Source organism: Podarcis tiliguerta, assembly GCF_965153285.1.
Source record: "Podarcis tiliguerta genome assembly, chromosome: 2".
Classification (NCBI taxonomy): domain Eukaryota; kingdom Metazoa; phylum Chordata; class Lepidosauria; order Squamata; family Lacertidae; genus Podarcis; species Podarcis tiliguerta.
Window position 1 is genome coordinate 31,228,040 of NC_139535.1, and position 18,387 is coordinate 31,246,426.

The 18,387-nt window shown below is 44.5% G+C and overlaps 1 protein-coding gene and 1 long non-coding RNA gene across 8 annotated transcripts in view; one reads left to right on the forward strand and one right to left on the reverse strand.

Annotated features, from left to right (window-relative positions):
- Positions 1-18,387, reverse strand: part of LOC310671185 — a 917,602-nt gene that overhangs the window by 466,113 nt on the left and 433,102 nt on the right. The gene's annotated exons all lie outside the window — the stretch shown is intronic.
- Positions 1-18,387, forward strand: part of CHL1 (cell adhesion molecule L1 like) — a 206,213-nt gene that overhangs the window by 151,508 nt on the left and 36,318 nt on the right. For all 7 annotated transcript variants that reach the window (XM_083424702.1, XM_083424700.1, XM_083424698.1 and 4 more), the window contains 5 exons: positions 10,715-10,846; positions 11,023-11,169; positions 13,045-13,156; positions 15,602-15,753; positions 17,536-17,698. In XM_083424702.1, coding sequence (XP_083280828.1) covers positions 10,715-10,846; positions 11,023-11,169; positions 13,045-13,156; positions 15,602-15,753; positions 17,536-17,698 — 706 coding nt within the window. The remainder of the gene's footprint in view (positions 1-10,714; positions 10,847-11,022; positions 11,170-13,044; positions 13,157-15,601; positions 15,754-17,535; positions 17,699-18,387) is intronic.

Here is an 18,387-nt window from a genome sequence, read left to right on the forward strand (position 1 = left end):
GCTTTCGAACTGCTAGGTCGGCAGGCGCTGGGACCGAACAGCGGGAGCGCACCCCGCCGTGGGGATTCAAACCGCCGACCTTTCGATCGGCAAGCCCTAGGCGCTGAGGCTTTAACCCACAGCGCCACCCGCGTCCTCAAACCTTCTTAGAATCATAGAATTGTAGAGCTGCAAGGGACCCTGAGGATCATCTAGTCCAACTTCATGCAGTGCAGGAATATGCAGCTGCCCCGTATGGGGTTTGAAGCTGCAACCTTGGTGTTATCAACACCACACTCTGATCAACTGAGCTATCCAGTTGGTCCCATATAGATTCTGCCACATATGTCTAAGAGAAATACTTCAAGAATTCACGAGAAATTCTGTGTGAAACAAGGTAGACATAGCTTGTATTTATTTATAATCATATAACATGCCCAAGAAAGCATGCATAGGATGGCAGTGCCAGTGCAATGTAGCCTTTTTTAACCTTGCGCCGTCTTGTTGTTGAACGCCAGTTCACATCAGTCCCAGCCAGCGTGGATGACAGGTAAAGGTAAAGGGACCCCTGACCATTAGGTCCAGTCGTGGCTGACTCTGGGGTTGCGTGCTCATCTCGCTTTATTGGCCGAGGGAGCCGGCATACAGCTTCCGGGTCATGTGGCCAGCATGACTAAGCCGCTTTTGGCGAACCAGAGCAGCGCACGGAAACGCCGTTTACCTTCCCCCCGGAGCAGTACCTATTTATCTACTTGCACTTTGACGTGCTTTTGAACTGCTAGGTGGGCAGGAGCAGGGATCGAGCAACGGGAACTCACCCCGTTGCGGGGATTCGAACCGCCGACCTTCTGATCGGCAAGTCCTAGGCTCTGTGGTTTAACCCACAGCGCCACCCGCATCCCTAAGGATGATAGGACAGGTGGTCAAAAACATCTGAAGAGCCCCAGGTTGGGGAAGGCTTTATTATGTGTGTATGCTGCCCATAAAATTAAGTTCTTTGGGCAGTTTACAGAATATTAAGGTGGTTTACAAACCATTGATTCTAAAGGATACCATGTGATTGGATTTTTTTCTGGTTCCATAGCTTGAAAATAAAAATATGATAATGCTATCCTGATGCAGGCATCATGGATCATTCTTTCTAATCGCCTGAGGAAATTACCTCAGAGAGGGAGGGAGCCAGGGAAGAGAATTGCCAGTTATATTTCCTATCACTTAAGCAGAGAGTGTGAACTCGTGCTGCGTTGTGCCAGTGTGAGTGCTGTGTCGTCAATGGATTTCAGTCGTGCAATTTTGCTATAGTAATTCTATCAATCTGCAAGCTCAGCAAATACATGTTCTTACAGTGAATAGCCTTTGAAATGACACACTTAACGGGAACAGTCCTCCAGCCGTGCATTTCATTGCTGCTTCTGGAACAAGTCACAGAAGCATTGCAGCTGTATTGCTGTCAACTAGACCTCAAAAGGGAGAAGCATTATCTGAGGTTGAGAAAAATATCAAGGTTCAAGTGCTTCCGTTCCAGATAAATAGTTCAAATAAAGCAATATGGGATTATCGTCTTAAGTTGTACGGGGAGAGTTTTCTACCTCATACCTTCACAGGAGTTGAAAGCCGTATCTACACACGGAAAATAGAGGGGCAGCCACTACCACAGGGCAAGTTGCAGGGGTGGGTAGGGTAGGATAATAGAGAGAAGCCGCAGGTAGGAAAATAGTTAAAGACACACACACATCCTAGTCACCATTTCTGTCCTAATGTGCATCAAGATTTCATTGCATACATTTGTAGTCACCATATAAATGACCTTGTATGTATGGGACATATGAAGAGGTAGCTTTTTATGGGCATGGTTTTCCATGCAACCAGGTTCTTCCAAGGTTCTTCCAAGTTCTGACCATGTAGTAGTAGTAGTAGTAATAGTAGTAGTAATTTATTATTTCTACACCGCCCATCTGGCTGGGCTTCCCCAGCCACTCTGGGTGGCTCCCAACAGGATATTAAAAACACAATAAAAGATCAAACATTAAAAGCTTCCCTAAACACAGGTGTCTTCAGGTGTCTTCTAAAAGATAGTTGTCAGATAGTTGTTTATTTCCTTGACATCTGATGGGAGAGTGTTCCATAGGGCAGGTGCCACTACTGAGAAGGCCCTCTGCCTGGTTCCCTGTAGCCTCACTTCTCTCAGTGACGGAACCACCAGATAGCCCTCAGAAATGGACCTCAGTGTCCGAGCTGAATGATACGGGTGGAGACGCTTCTTCAGGTATACTGGGCCGAGGCCTTTTAGGGCTTTAAAGGTCAGCACCAACACTTGGAATTGTGCTCAGAAACGTACTGAGAGCCAATGTAGGTCTTTCAGGACCGGTGTTATATGGTCTTGGCGGCCACTCCCAGTCACCAGTCTAGCTGCTGAGGTAAGCTCTCTCACACATGTGCCTGCCATTGACACAGACTGACCATGTCTACTGACCATGAGAGTGAACCTTATGCACACATCCCAACATGCAGGAGCTCTTCAGCATGATGTGGGGGGCTGTCCTCCTCCTTGTCGAGACCTTTCTTACAGTCACCAAATGTGTGTCCAGTGATGCAGGTGGCTCGGTCAGAAGCTAGCCTACCCAGGTCTAACATATCATCGTATTGGCTTTTAACATATGGACATGGTCATTGGAATTCCCTCCCACACACCCAGTTAGTTGTACGGACAAAGTAATGGGTGGAACTCCACATGGGGCCAATATGATTGTTCCACCAGTGCAAGCATTTCTTTTTGCCAAACAGAATGCTCTTCTCTGTGCATGTGCACTGTTCTGGGGGTTCTCCCGATGTGCCAGAGCAGATTTGGGTGACACAAGTAGAAGAAATGGGAGAAGATCTATATAACACAAGCAGGAGTCCTTGTACTGGCTTCTACTAGCAGGTTTGTAGAATCTGGGCCAATGTGTCTAGGTAAATGGCAAATATAGTGTCAAATATAGTACTATGTGGACCCACCTTTGTCACAGAGGTTGGGCTGTCTGGCTGCCGGGCCAAATGCGACCTGTGAAGCTTAAACCCTTTCACCCTCCCACCTCTACAAAGAACAGCAATTGGACTTGAAAAAGCATTCCCCCACCCACCCAGCCCTACTCCCTTGTGGGAAGCGTTTTTTGAGAAGGGTCGTAGCTGATGAAGGAAGGACTAGCTCTCCACTTACCACACAATGTTATGTCCCTGCTTAAAATTGACCACAATAGGAGTCTTTTGCCATGCCTAATTATTGGGGGGGGGGGCTATCATTGTGGAAGCTACTGCAAGGACAAATGATTATACAAGGTGAGTCATAAAGGCAAGTTTCAGCCACCTACCTTCTTTTTTTACTTCCCACCTAAAACAGCCACATAACAGATATAGGATGTTCCCCAAGATGGGTGCCACCACAAAAGAGATCCTGTTTTCTTGCAGCTAGGCATTGGGCTTTCTAAGGATTACAAATCTGAAGTAAGGCCTCCAATAATGGACAAAGTATGGTGGGGTGGAGGTGGGTGGGTAACATATGGCAGAAAACAGCCCTTAAGTTAGCTTGGTTCCCAGCCATTTGCAGTGAGCAGCAATATCAAATAATAAAACTGCCCGGCCTTCTGAGGAAATGAGCGCAGAGAGCATTAAATTGCACACATCTGTCTCCTGCTTGATTTTAATATTTATCCCACTCTTTTCATCTCCCTGGTATCAGAGGAAATCCAGGAACGAAATAAGCATTTCAAATATTTATGATGCATCTTCTTGTTACTTTTTAAATTGCTGGGGCACTTTTTAAAAGAAAAAGAAAATAAGCACTAGCATTGCTGTGCTTTTCTATTTGACTTTATATAGTATTTATCGTGCTGCATAGGCGTGTGTGTGTGTGTGAGAGAGAGAGAGAGAGAGAGAGAGAGAGAGAGAGAGATGCGGGTAGGGAGAGTGCATAGGGCAATTTGCACTACTGCAAATTGCTGACTTAGAAATCATTCCAGATGGCTTGGAATGTCTCTACAGTCGTTGAATATCTTAACAATCTGGCTGAGGATTTTTTATATATTTTTTTACTGAAAAACTGAAGCTGTCTTCAAAAGCGAACTGCAGGAGCTGCAAAAGCAATCAAATGCCAAGGAAGTCGCAGCAATTTAGCGGCATAGAATAATGGCCGCAGATTCAGATTAAAATTATTGCCTCTGTTCGTTAAGATGCACAGATGCAAATGCATCCATACCACCACCCTGTGCCCAAACAGAGTAGTGTGGATAGTTTCCCCCCACCCTCCCTTTCTGAGCATGAAAATCTATTAAATGAGATCAATGGAATTGACAAGAATTCTGTTTATTATCAGGAGTCTCCCCACCTATGGGAAGCCCGGGCGAAATTGAGCCCAAGTCATTTTTCCCCTCTCCTGGGTTTCCAAACGGCAAAATGTCACTGCCATTAATCATGAGCTGACACTTTCCTTCCCACTCCATCACGTGCTAAGGGCCAGTGCTCCTTTGGTGTAAGAGAACTTAGCTGTGCTGACCTCACTGGCTTTAATTGATTCCATTGGCATTGCAGTCAAGTTACAACCAGGCTAAACTGCTCTGGCTCCCTTCTCTCAAGGACATGGGTGCGGATAGAACAAATTAAACCCAGAGGTGGGTAACTGGCACTCACAATTTCTTCTTTTTGCACCATGTCTATTCTCTCTCCTGCTGATAACAGAAAAGTGAAAGCCTAGCTATTCACATAGTTTTCTATCGTGTCGTTGTGTCGAAAGCACAATACATTTTCAACAGCTTGCATGCCTCTCACACACCTTCTTAGAATCATTTGGAAACAAAGGCTGCCTGGTTATACATTTTAAGGTGAGTTTGCAGCTAAAGATTGATGGTTTGGTTACCCAGCATCCCACCTTCCTCCCTTGCACAGGGATTTTCATAGGGATTTTCTGCATGTAGTCATTCCTAATAATACTGGGCTTTTGATTAGAGGTCACATGCCTAAGGTTGCCTACCCAGTTCTTCTGATGGCCAATCTAGTAAAGCTGAAGGGCTGTTAAATGTGGCCTAAGATGCTTCCAGATAACCACTTTGGCAGGGTGGAAAAGATGTTCACGGGTACCGAGGTCTGTGTATGTTTGTGAAAAGAGAAACCTAGGATCCTTTTAGGTTTATAATGGATGCCGTACGGCCATTTCATACATCACACAATGGTAAAGTAGGGTGATCATTTAGTATATACTCAGTAGGGAACTGTAGCCAATCAAACCTCCCAGAGTAGCTACATGTTTTTCATTTCCAGGTGTACACTTAAAATATCTTTAAATGCACTGTATGAAATGACCTGCATTTATGCACTCCAGTTGCAATTGTATGCAATCATTTCTCCAAATCTCCCCTAACTGTAAGAGCTAAGGTAGGAAGTTGAGTGATCCCAGGCAAAAATCTCCATTTAGTTGTTGTTCTTTGCTTCGATGCTGAGGTCCCCAGCATGGTACCTGTGAACACCATGGCATCCACTGACAGCTCCTTGGTGCCTGCCAAAACTCCCTTTACCCTCCCAATTTCACTTTATTCTTCTCCTCTCTTTTTTGCTTCGGGGAGAGATATTGGATTATTTTTGTGGAAGGTTGCCTTCTTCGTCTATGTATCATTTGTTTTTATGGGGAGTGTATAGGTATGTTGCCTGCTTTGGATGATGGGTTCACCCTTTTCTTCTGTGAAATGGGTATTTTATGGTTCTCACCACAGTTTCTTAGATTTCCCTGGTGCCCCCAAAGGCCGAAGACTCCTGATTTAACATGATGAGCTGCACTGAAATCAGTAGCAGGGTGTTTTCTGTGTACAAAGACTCTAATTGTCCCTGGCCCTTGCGCAGGTATGCAAGACAAGGTGATGGTTAACAGGGAGCTCGAGAACTCTCATAGTTCTCAAGATTAATCCTCTTATATCCTAATGCCTCTTGAGCTACAAACAAGGCAAGAGATTTAGACTAATGGGAGTCCTTTTTGAAAGCAATCTTAGTATTTAAGCCAAATTTTCCTGCGGTTGTAAATAAGCAACCAACACTAAACTACTGAAAAGCACCAATAAGCCCATGTTGGTTAGGTTCCCAGATTTTTTATATATTTTTAACGAGCTATTATTTAAAAGAGAAAACTGACTCCCGACATCAGGTTTAGGCATCGTGCAAGTGGATGCATGGAATGCCAAGAAGCAACTTGCTAAAGCTAGTTGAAGGGGGATTGATCACTTAAAAGAATGTCCAACAGATTTCTGTCCAGCAGTTTTTCAAAAGCATCCATGGACTGAGTTTCCAAAATCACTTTAGGCTGATCAATCCATTGCTTGCAACATGTTTCTTGTAGTTAAGATTAGGATGATGCCAAATGTAGATGAGTCATTTCTCACCTTTTTTTAGCTGCCGAGAAATCTGCTTGGCTTTTTTTGTGGGTTTATAGAAATGGGTTGTGTCCAATACTCATCCTGCTCAGAGTAGACATGTTGAAATCAATGAACTTGGAGTTAGACAGGGCTATTAACTTCAGTGATTCTGCTCTAAGCAGGACTAACATTGGATACAACCCAGAAAGTGCCCAAACCCACTACTGATTGCCATGTATACATTCTTCTTCCTTTTTTCCATGGATATTATTGAGGTTAAATATTGCAGGATGGTTAAACGATAGACAAAAGTTTACAACCCCTCCCTTCTTATATATCTAGATTACATGTGAGTCTCTGGCATGCTCAGTTTCTGTAGAGGTAAATAATAATTTCCCTGCTCTCTTTTCAGATTTGTTTGGTGAGATTAAATGATCAGGACATTCTGTGCTCACACCTTGCTCCCACTCTCAAGTTTCATTTACTGGAAAATCTTTTAGTGAATCAAGTCAAGGGTGATGGGCCACTAGATCAGGCTGGAGGGCCTGATCTAAGTGTGGTCAACCTTTTATGGCCCACTGTGGCACAATTTTGAGAATTGGGAATTTCCATTTTGCCTACTCCGGAAGAGAAGTGTGCCTGCTTGTTTTTAGACTGCAATGTGTTAATCTATCATTTATTTATTTTGAAGATGTATCCTCTGCCTTTCAATCAAATGATTCTCAAGGTGGCTTTCAAGCAACAGGTAATGGCATCCCCAGCTGCCCGCCCAAAAAATTTCAGAATTCTGTTACAAATATACTCAAACACACACAGCAGCCAGCCCTTAGTCCTCCAGCTGATAGATGGGGATTCCTTTTGGTTCTGCAGTCCCAGGGAGGACAGTTGGAGGCAGTGGTGTAGTGTGGGCAGTAGCCCCAGATGCAAAATTATTAGGGGTGCAAAATTTCAAGAAAAGAAAAACATAGCCTCCTCTCAGTCTGTGCCTCTTTCTATAGGCAGGGTGCACCTCAAATACCACCAACCCCAGTCCCACGATTGCACTCCCGCACCCTTTCCCCTCCCAAAGCCTTTGCTTCTTCCGTTAAGACTGTTTATATATTTTCTTTTAATCTTGGGTTAGTGGGGGGCAGTGGCTGTGATCCACATTGAACTGAAGGTAGAAAGGGAGAAATGGGTAGGTTGCAATTGCCATGCCAGTGCTGTCACTGGTTACTGGGCACAATACTTGTCTCGCCCCAGGCACTGGCAACCCATGCTATGCCACTGGTTGGAAGCAGCTCCAAGGAATCACAAGTGGGGATGAGCACAATTGCACTTAGGTGCTACTCAGGTAGGATAAAGCTGCTATGCTAGCTTCCTAGCAGGTGGGTGGCTGTTGCTCTGGAGAGGGTCACAGCGTTGCTGTGGTTGGCATGATGCAGGAGTACCAGATTGATTGCCCCAGTGGATTTGCACCACACCAATCACTCTGAGGCCCTGCCCCTCCTCTCCTTCCTGGTAAGCAACAGTCAGGAATGTGGCACAGCTAGTATTCCTTGTGGACTTCCCACAGTCAACTGGACAGGCATAGTGAGAACAGGATGCTGGACTAGGTGGGCCACTGGCCCAACCCAACAAGATCTTCTTACGGTCTTAAGATTTGGGAGGGAAGAAGCAGAAAGGCAAACACTCTGTGGCTGCTCCTTGTCTGTCTGGTGTGCTAGGCCAGGTGGCTTTCCTGCTTGCCTTTCTGGGTATCATGGCCTGACCCTGGGTCCTTGGCCAGCTGCAGAAGCCAGAGGTGCTTCCCTTCTGCTTTCCATGACTACTTCATGACCCTAAGAATCTTAATGCTTGATTGTGATTGCAAGTTGTTCTGGGAGCAGAAAATACCATCCTCCACCTGCACGCCATTGTGCGTACTGTTACTTCGCTCGCTCTGCATGTTTCAATCTTCCTTTCATAATTTCGGAGAGGGTCACCCAGTGTTAGGGAACTTGGCAACCCCTGCAAGCAACAACAAACATTGCAATCATCGCCATTGCCGTTGAAGTTGCAGTGAACGGGGTTTGGGGTAACAAATCGCAGGATTTCTTATGTCTGCTTCCCCACCCTTTCTCCTTTGATACAACCAGAGCTGAAAAGGTAATAACAATGCTAATAGCATCACACGGTGTAAAAGCACAGCCTTTTGAGTTTCCTCTCCTTTTGCAGTTGTTGCCAGAGAGTGCCATCTGCTGGTAATCTGGAATAAAAGAAGGAATTAATATTTCCTTAGTGAAATTTTTAGCTGCATAGCTCTTTTGGGTCTCCCCCCCAGGCCAATTATTACTATTTTTTAAGGCCAAGCGACACATTATTTAGGAACACAGGAAGCCGTCTTATACTCAGTCAGAGCATTGGTCATTTAGGTCAGCACTGTTTTCACAAACTGAAAGCATCTCTCCACAATTCCAGACAGAGGAGATGCCAGGAATTGAACCTGGGATTTTATGCATGCAAAGGAGATGCTCCACCACTGGCCTCCAAGGCTTCTGTCAGGTGCCAGCGTGGTTGCTCGAGAGCAAACAGGCAAGACTCCCACCGGTCTTTTCCAGGCTTTATCATCTGTACAAAACCTTTACAGTGCAGAGCGTCTCAAGTCCATGTCTGCTCAATCGCTTGCAGAATCTGGGAGTGGGTGGTCCTTAAACTTTCCCCAGCATAGCAGTCTTTTGACCCCCATCCTACGCCTTCCCTCTCTGCGCGTAAACCGACTTTGCAGAGAGGGTGTGGGCAAAAGGGGACCTGCCTCCCCCTCGCTTTGCTCAGGCTTGGTGTTGCGGCTCTCTCTAGCATCTTCCCAGCCCTGCATCCCTTCCCCACTGGAGGCGGGGCCTCCCTCCTCTCCGGAGGAAGAGCTGCTTCACACAATCTTCAGAGGCTCCCTGTAACCCAACTGCCCTTCCACCTCTTGCCTCTGAGTTGATAGCAGTTCCCTGACAGCTTCCTTCTTTTATTTATTTATTATTTTATTTATTACATTTATATACCACTTTTATCTTCCAAGGAGCTCAAGGTGATATACATGGTTCTCTTCCTCCTCACAACAACCTTGTGAGGTAGAGGTTAAACTAAGAGATGGTGACTGGCCTGAGGTCATCCAGTAAGCTTCATGGCAGAGAGGGGATTTGAACTCCACTCTCCTAGGTCATAGTCCAACACGCTAACCATAAGGACAGCTTCTCTTAAGAGAATGGTTACAATGAGGGGGATTTGGATAAAGGCTGTGGTTTATTTGGATGAAGGCTGTTGAGAGCCAGTGTGGTGTAGTGGTTAAGAGCGGTAGTCTTGTCATCTGGGTAACCGGGTTCGCGTCCCCGCTCCTCCACATGCAGCTGCTGGGTGACCTTGGGCCAGTCACACTTCTTTGAAGTCTCTCAGCCCCACTCACTTCACAGAGTGTCTGTTGTGGGGGAGGAAGGGAAAGGAGAATGTTAGCCGCTTTGAGACTCTTTAGGGTAGTGATAAAACGGGATATCAAATCCAAACTCTTCTTCTTCTTCTTCTTCTTATGGGGAAAAGGATCTAAAAACCTGTACTCCACATTGATTCCCCCACAAACTTTTCTGCTGTATTAAGCTTCTATTAGTCACAGAGAAGAAAACACACAGGTACAACGTGGGGGCCTATATATTTCACCCTCTGTGTCTAATAGGAGCTTCAGGGGAATGGAGAGTTTTTATTGTGAAATCTGTGTGGGTGAGAAATGTGTATTTTTGAAAAACCATTCTGCCAATCCAAATCAGATTCCCCCAGTGGTTTCTAGGAAAAATACAGCTGGTCATGACTATTGCATGTAGCACAGTAGCTCCCAAGGTGGGCAGTAGGGCAACTTTAATAGGTAAGTGGGCAGCAGGCGGCGCTAGAGGTGAAAATGACTTTCAGTATTTGAAAACCACTGCATCAGGTTCATCAAGTTTGTTAAATTAAGATTTTGAATAAATGTGCAATTAAATGGTTGTTGTTTCAAATTTTATTGTGTTACTATTTTCCCGAGTGGGTTGTGCAAACTGCTACTCTGAATAATGCTATTAATAGGGTAGGGTAAGGGGCACCGAGGAGTTTATGGAACCAAAGGTACGGTGGTCCGAATAAGTTTAGGAACTATTGATGTAATGTCTAACTTGGAGGATACTATATGGGCCATTTTTTTCATTATTATTTTTTTGCCTAATTGCAGACTATATTATATGCAATTTCTATAGACATTCTATAATTGTAAAGCGCTTCATCATTTTAGGTGCCTTACTGTGGTTGTGGTGGTGATGTTAATCATGTGTCTGTCTGCCTTTGGCTCACAGCCATGGCTGAAAGATGACTCTCTTCTTTCTCGACAGAGCCACCCATATGGGTAACGAAACCCAAAAGTGGAGTTTACGGTGTCGGTGAAAGTTTTGTGCTGTTGTGCCAAGCCATTGGCTATCCTGAGCCAACTATAAAGTGGAAAGTGAATGGCAGGTCTCTTGATGGTAAGGACAAGGTGCAAAACATCCAGTTTGTTCTGCTGGGAATAGTAGTAGTAGTAGTAGTAGTAGTAACAACAACAACGGGCAAAATAGATGAAAGCTTCTCTCTGAAAGCCCACATTCCCAGGAAGGCACAGTTTGGCTTACTGTGACCCTGTATCCTATTGTGTTTTTGGCAGAGGCAGAAATAAAATCCAACAGGGCTGTTTTTTCAACAAGGGAGATCAGCGTCACCGACCTAGAGCTGCAAGACAGTGCCGTGTACCAGTGCGAGGCTACGAACAAGCACGGCACCATCCTCGCCACAGCAAACATCAATGTGCTTAGTAAGTCTTTCCAGCTTTCCGCAGCATGCATGGAGTTCAGTGGAAGAGTGCCTCGGCATGTAATGACCCTGGGTTTAATCCCTGAATCCATCTCTGGGCAATGCTGGGGAAAGATCCAGGTCAGAAACCCTGGAGAGCTACTACCAGTCATTACAGAAGACAATATTGAGCTAGGTGGACCAGTGGTCCGACTCAGTATAAGGAAGCTACCCAAGTAAACTAGGCCACTCTAGGACTCGGTTTCTCTTCCAACTTTGATAACAATAGGACCAAGGGGATGAAAGAGCATCTCACCTGGAAGATCCTCAGGCACAGCTAGTAGCTTTATTTATTTTTTAGTAGTGACTCATATGAGTATGGTGACTGGAAAGAGTGCTGTCATCTGCCCCAAGGAAGCAATGGGTAGGACTCCCTTCTGTCTTATGATACTATTCCATTCCTTCCTTCTTTCCATTATACAAAACTGCTTCAGAGGGCTCTGAGTGGCTTGTGACAATATTTAAGACAGGAATGTCCAAAGTCCGTTTCAGGGGCCTCATCCGGCCTGCTGGTCAATTTATTTCAGCCCCCGTGGCAGTATATGTCTTGGGGTAAAATCCTAAAAAAAGCTCATCAACTCGGTCAGCCCATACACATGTTCACTTTATCAAATCTGACCCTCTTTGAAAAAAGTTTGGGCACCCCCGATTTAAGATTTTGACATTAACAAGGAGGCAGAAGAGGATTTCCCTCCATACCCCAGGTCGCAGTTCATGAGGCAATTTGCAAAAGAGAGGGAACCTCAGGCACAGGGGCCAAAAGCAGTCCTCCAGGTCTCACTCTCCTACCCTCCACAGGCCCCATCCCTCCCCATCTTTTGCACCCACCTTGAGTGTTTCTGCCTGGCAAGAAATGTGTCCTTGAATTCTGGCAATGCTTCTTGCTTGCGTGGACAGATGGGTTGTGTTGGGGGTCTATGCAGAAACCAGCCTACTGTCCAAAGGTTAAATGTACATTTATTGCTCCACCTACTTTTGCTTCTGGCTCCTCCCACCATGGACATGTCCCTCCTGGAAGTTTGTGGCCTATGGGCTGTTAAAGGTTTCCTACTCCTGGTCTAGAGGCAGCTTCCAATGGGAAACCCTTGGTTAACTGACTAACCAATATCCAAGGAGGAGAGGATTCCCATCTCCTTATGAGAGGATGCCCAGGGGTACATCAGAGGCACGGGATTGGTCAACACATAACAAGCATGGTCTAGCATGGGCCATGATTCCCCACTTTTCACTGGACACTGCTAGCCACTCAGCAGCCACATGCCTAAGCTAGCAGCGACTATCTTGCAACACCTTCTGGCCAATGCTTGAAGGTCCCATCAGCAGAGCTGGCTCACTCAGCATCCATAATCTGACCAGATTGCAGCAATGCAATAGCGCACCTGAGGGGACAGCAGGCTTGCCTGAGGGGTGCCAGTCAGTCTGCATGGCATCCAAACTCTGTCTTGCAACCACTCGCTGCTGCTCTTCCCAGCATCTGCTGCCTGAGGTGGCCGCTCACTATGCCTTGTTTGCTGCTGCTTTCTTCCTCCAAGAAGTTGTTACTGCTGCCCACAAAGATAGGGGATTTCTTGCTCAAAGGGACAGATGGGGTGTCCTGTCCCTCTGGCCAGTGAGTATGATGTTAGATTGGGCTGACCATTACAAAAAAGCATCCCTCCACCCTGGTCTGAATAGCAAGTGATTTGTAAACATCTGAGCTAACTCCTAAGTGCAAGTCACTTTTGCTGGATTCTAGACAGCAATGTTTTCCCAACCCCATGGGATGGCAGGTGTTTCTAAATCCAAGCTATTTATAGATCTGTAGTTCTAACTTTTTTGTTGTTGTTGACATTTGCAGACATTCCTCCAGAAATGTTAACTCCAGATGGTGAAGAATATGTTGCGGTTGTGGGTTACCCAAGCCGCCTGTACTGTCAGTTTTTTGCTGTCCCATCACCTGATGTTACTTGGTAAGCTCATTTTAGTTCTTTCCTCATGTTCATAGGCTGCTGTTGGCATTTCTGGCTGCAGAGATGTAGTTGCATTAAATCTCTATTGATTTTTTTAAAAAATCAATCCAATAAAAATTGCTGTCATAAGATGCCAAAGATGATCCAAATATACTTACACTTTAAAAGTTTCAAAGAATAATATGCCAAGGTTAATGAAACCCCACATTGTTTGTTAGCAATGGAAATGATAAGGTCCCCCATGAGGTGGTGTTCCATTTCCTTTATCTTCAGGAAGGCAAAGGTCAACAGAGCTTAGTTTGCTCAGAGGCTTTTCTTGCTCAGGCGCAATTTAGATGGCTTAATAAAAAGCAAATGTTAGTTTTGAAAAGATAACAAAGAACAGTTCAGAATTTAACTTGTTTTGCTTCATTCTTTAGGGAACTTTGTTGTGTACTAGGCCCATTTTCCTTGCGTTTTCCTACTCAGGATCTGTTATTGTCCTCTAAGAGGCCCTGTTGGCCAAAGTATAACCCTGATTGGTTATAATCTTGGTTTCCATGAAAAGCTAGCAGCAGCTCCTCTGAGTAGCTACAACTGATTGAGTACCCTAAACCAAACCACTAGACACCTGATAATCCAGAGAAATAGAACAAGGTTGAGAAGGAAATGCAAACATCTTACCATTCACCCCAAAATGGGTCAATAAACTTAGTTCACTATTGTAAGTTGGGTCCTCCATCATGGAGGGCACGTGTTGCAGTGAGATCACCAAAAACTGCCTCCCTGTTGTGGGGCAGGACTGTTTGGATGGCCACAATGACCCATTGGTTGCCCCTCTGTTGCTGGGGCAGAAATTTGGTCAGTTGGGTTGGCTATTGGCTTCTGAGGGGCTACTTAAACTGCTGCACGTCGCTGGAGAGTTTTGCTTTCTTGCGACGTGCAGCGGATCACCCGCCCTCCTCTCCCTATATTTAGGGTTTTCCTTATGACCTTGCTATGCCTGTCTAGGGGTTGTCTGTTTTGGAGCAGGGGCCCGGTAGGAATTTTGCCACTTGGCTGATTGGCTGGTACCACTTGGTTTTTGCCTACCGTGTAGCAAATCGTCACAACTTTATAAGGTTGGTGGTTAGGCATTTGGTTCAATGTTTTGGGGAGGGGACATTGTTGGCTATGCCTGCCCCTCCATTGCTGCTGCTAGGGAATTCCGTTAAAGGAATCCAGGGGCTCGCCTTGCTTTTGTCTGAACCCTGTCAAGGGGCTCGGGTCACGCCAGAGCCGCTGGGAGCATCTGGGGTGAGCTGTGAGATCGAAGGAGTTCTTACTCCCCCAGGATGCTCTCCTTTACTGACATATGGTGGTGCCCGGTGTCAGTCCTGTTCCTGCCAGCTTAAGGTAGTCTGGAACCAATGCCTAAGCAACCACTCACATGCTGTAATCAATAAAGTTGTGGCCAAAATTTAGTGCCAAAAACCTTCAAACTAAAATCTGTGTCTATTGTGTCTTCATTTGGGGGTGGTTTTGAGGGTCTTCACACACATTTATGAAGGACCAAGGGTTTGTAAGTATACACAGAAAATTCTTGAAAGGCACCCTGCACCTCTGCCATTTCCCTCCTTATTGTCTTACACAAAACATATGCAGCAGAAGGCGAAGGCAGGTGAAGCAAAAGCTGGGTCTAAAGCAGAACATCTTTTCTCACATAAAGACTTGTCCGCAGCAAAAAGAAGAGGCTTTGCATGCCAACTCTTGACCATAAGTATGCTTATGAGGGGTATTGATTAAGGAGGATCCAGAAATCCCACTACTGGAATTCTGCGATGGCTAATGCTCAAAACAAATACGCTGAATTTAATTAAATGAAAATATTGTTGAGTAGCATTCAAAAATACATTTAGAAGTGCTCTATGGTGTGACACAAAACCATAAAAAGAAGAAGAAGAATCTGTTGTTAGCGTATGGAACTAGCCAATCATCCTAGATATCCTGATGTGGTGGTGAGAAATTTCGGGACATGGCCACTGTGGGAAGAAGGTGCATATTCATTCTGACAGTGAAGAAAACCATTTCTGGGAAAATGAAATCTAAGGTAAAATCCACACCGTACATTTAAAGCACATTTTATAGCACTTTAACAGTTATGAGACTCATGGGAACTGTAGTTTGCTCCACAGCACCCTTTACTAACTTTGGCTTTCTTTGGGTGAAGCCATGTACTTTAAAAGCACGGTGTGAGTGTGACCTTAATTCAAAGTATATAATTCCAGTTCATTCAAAGACAAGCCTTCCTTCATTTATGAGCGGTAGCATCTTTTCAGACTGAAAGGAAGAAATGTCTATATTGATTTATAGCCGTTGCTTTGCTTCTGCTTCCTATCATGGTAGTTAAGCTAAGACCTGGCTGCCCTGACATTCTCATAATCTCTAACCGCATGAAATAACTTGTGGTTCTGGTTTACTTCCTAGGACTAAAGATTACGACATGCAGCACCTTGATCCTGATCAGAATGGAACCCTGGAAATTAGAGTAACGAGAAAGGAAGATGCTGGGTCTTATACTTGCTGGGTGAAAAATTCTGCTGGGAGACGTGCTATCACTGCTACCCTTACTGTCAGAAGTAATTCTTCCTATGAACACAAGTTACTATTAAAAATCTGATTGCTTTAGCCTCATGTATAGATGTGAAAAACGCCCCGTTTCATTCTGAAGACAATTCCATCTCCCCAAACAATGGTATCACGCATTGCATCAGAAGCAACTATGCAATTTTCTTAATGGATGTGCTTAACTCACAACATTCCCTATTCAAAACCACAAATATAATTGCATAATGCAGCAAAATATGTGTAATGCAGTATAATTCTGTTTGCACTTTTGAAAATTGGCATAATTGTATATTGTTTCTGATTTAAAGGCTGGTTGATCACTAGGGATGTTCCCCATTCAAAAGGAGAGACCTGATGCTGATATTAATAATAGTTGTGGAGTTTCCTCAATGAAACACTATTTTACACAGTGAATGGAACAGACTGCCTTGGGAGGTGGCAGCTCGTCTTTGGTGGAGGTATTTAAGCAGACGCTGCACAACCCAATTTCAGGGATGCTGTAGTTGCATCCTGAATTGAGCAGTGGGTTGGACCTCTAAGGTCGCTTCCAACTCCATGATTCTATGTGCCAGCACTTTTTTTTAGTAGATCAGCAAAAATTTATTTGCGAGCCTATTGCTTTCCTAGGTCACATGTCTGCAAGAGCAAATTAATCACATTTGCTGACATTGAGTAAAATGTTGCTCATCTTCACACCAGTGCTTTCAATTCATGGGAGGTGGGCCAAGGGACCATGAACCATTTGCCTTTTATGATTTCTCCCTCCTCCCTTATCTCCCTTATCTCCCTTATCTACTGTTCTTAGCAAAGTACAGGTGGGACATGATTTGGCTAAACTGGAGGTGGGATGGGAACTCAGGAACTATGAATTTCATAAAGGGCCCTGCTATATTTCCTACTCATAGCGCAGTGCCATCCCACACTGCAGGGACAAACGTGTGAATAACTGAGATCCCACACCACAGGTGTGTCTTTCACTCTAGGGATGGCAAAAGAATTCAATTCAGTTTGAATTTTAATGCGAGTGTATCCAATTCACATTTTCCGGAACAACTTGTGAACCAAAACAAAGCTGTCCTTCCAAATTTGCAGCTCTCCAGATTTTGTGATTCAGTTCTTCAACTGATTGATGACGTAAAAATGGAGGGGAAAATCGTACAGAAATGCATTTTATTAGGGGAAACGGCTTGCAAAAATCTATATAAGAAACAATGGCATACAAAAATGTGTATATTATGGGAGAAACTTGCACGAGGATGTCTTTTAAAGTATACAGAAATATGGAGGGCCAAACTTAAGACTGGGAAAGCAAGAAACCTAGAAAAGCCAAAATCGACAGATTCACTCATCCCTGTTCTCATATGTTTCACTGGAGAGCTTTTCGGGAGTCAGTCTGAACAATGAATGATGGTCAAATAACTCTGGCTCACTTATAAAATGTGAAACTAATTTAGTACTTCTGAGGAATGTCAAGGGGAAAGTAAAGGGTTTCAAAAGGAACAGTGACATTTCTCTGGAAAATCTGTACAACCCTCCGTTATCCTTGGAGTTTACCTAAACCAAAATTTGAAGCAAAGCTGCTAGTCATTCCTGGGTGAACTATACAAGGGCAGCCAAAAGTATTTCAATAAGACAGGTGAAATTTCTCAAAGAAAGTGTAATGCATCATTATCATATGGAAACCGGGATTGATAGCTCCCCTATTCTTATGCGAAGGAATGGCACAAGGACTGTAAAGCAATTTGCTCATTGTATACATGAACAAACGGCAAATGTCTTTCTTCACTTATTAGATGCTACCAAAATATCTGTTCTGCCGAAGAACCCACAAATTTTGAAATCACATCCAGTTGCATTGAAATGCCATGCAGAGTTTGACTCCCATTTGAAACACCACTTTCAAATCTCTTGGAGAAAGGACGGAGAGGAGCTTGTAAATGACACAGAGGATGGGAGGTAACAAATGAGAGTTTTCTTCTTATTCTGCTTTCTTTTTACATAAATAATTTTTATTCACGGGAATATGATTGTGCACTTATGGTCCTTCCCTAATGGGCAGTGTGGTGATCACACAGGGTCCCCAGACGTTTAACAGTCTATTGATCCCTGTGCCCCACTCTGCTCGCTTCCCCGTTGCCACCAGCCCGTTACTCTCGGGTACACACTGAGTCCAGACAGTTGTTAAAATTGAACCAAATAAGCAAGTTTATTTTATAAGCATTAACAAGTTTATGGTTTCTCAGATAATATTCCTGTCAGTTTCTTAACTTTAGTTTCTTTACCGGCCTTTACCTTCCTAATACCTTCTGACTGATTATATCAACTATTTGACTGACTCCTCTTTGCAGATTCTCTCTCTCACACACACACACATCAGACTAGCCCAACCCACAGACTTATCCTCTCTGTCTCTTCTCTAACTCCTGACCGACTTCTCAACCATCCTAACTCTAACTCCAACTCTAACTCCTCCCCTTGGATTCCCATTGGTTAGTCATTTGACAATTAGTTAACCCTTTCCTTATGAACCCAGTATGATGTCACACACCAAGGAGGGCAAACACCACAGGCAGCTTCTAATGACTGTTGATTCTGGCATAAAATAGTTGTAGCTGTTTCTTGTGCTGTAATCCTCTGCAGCAGAG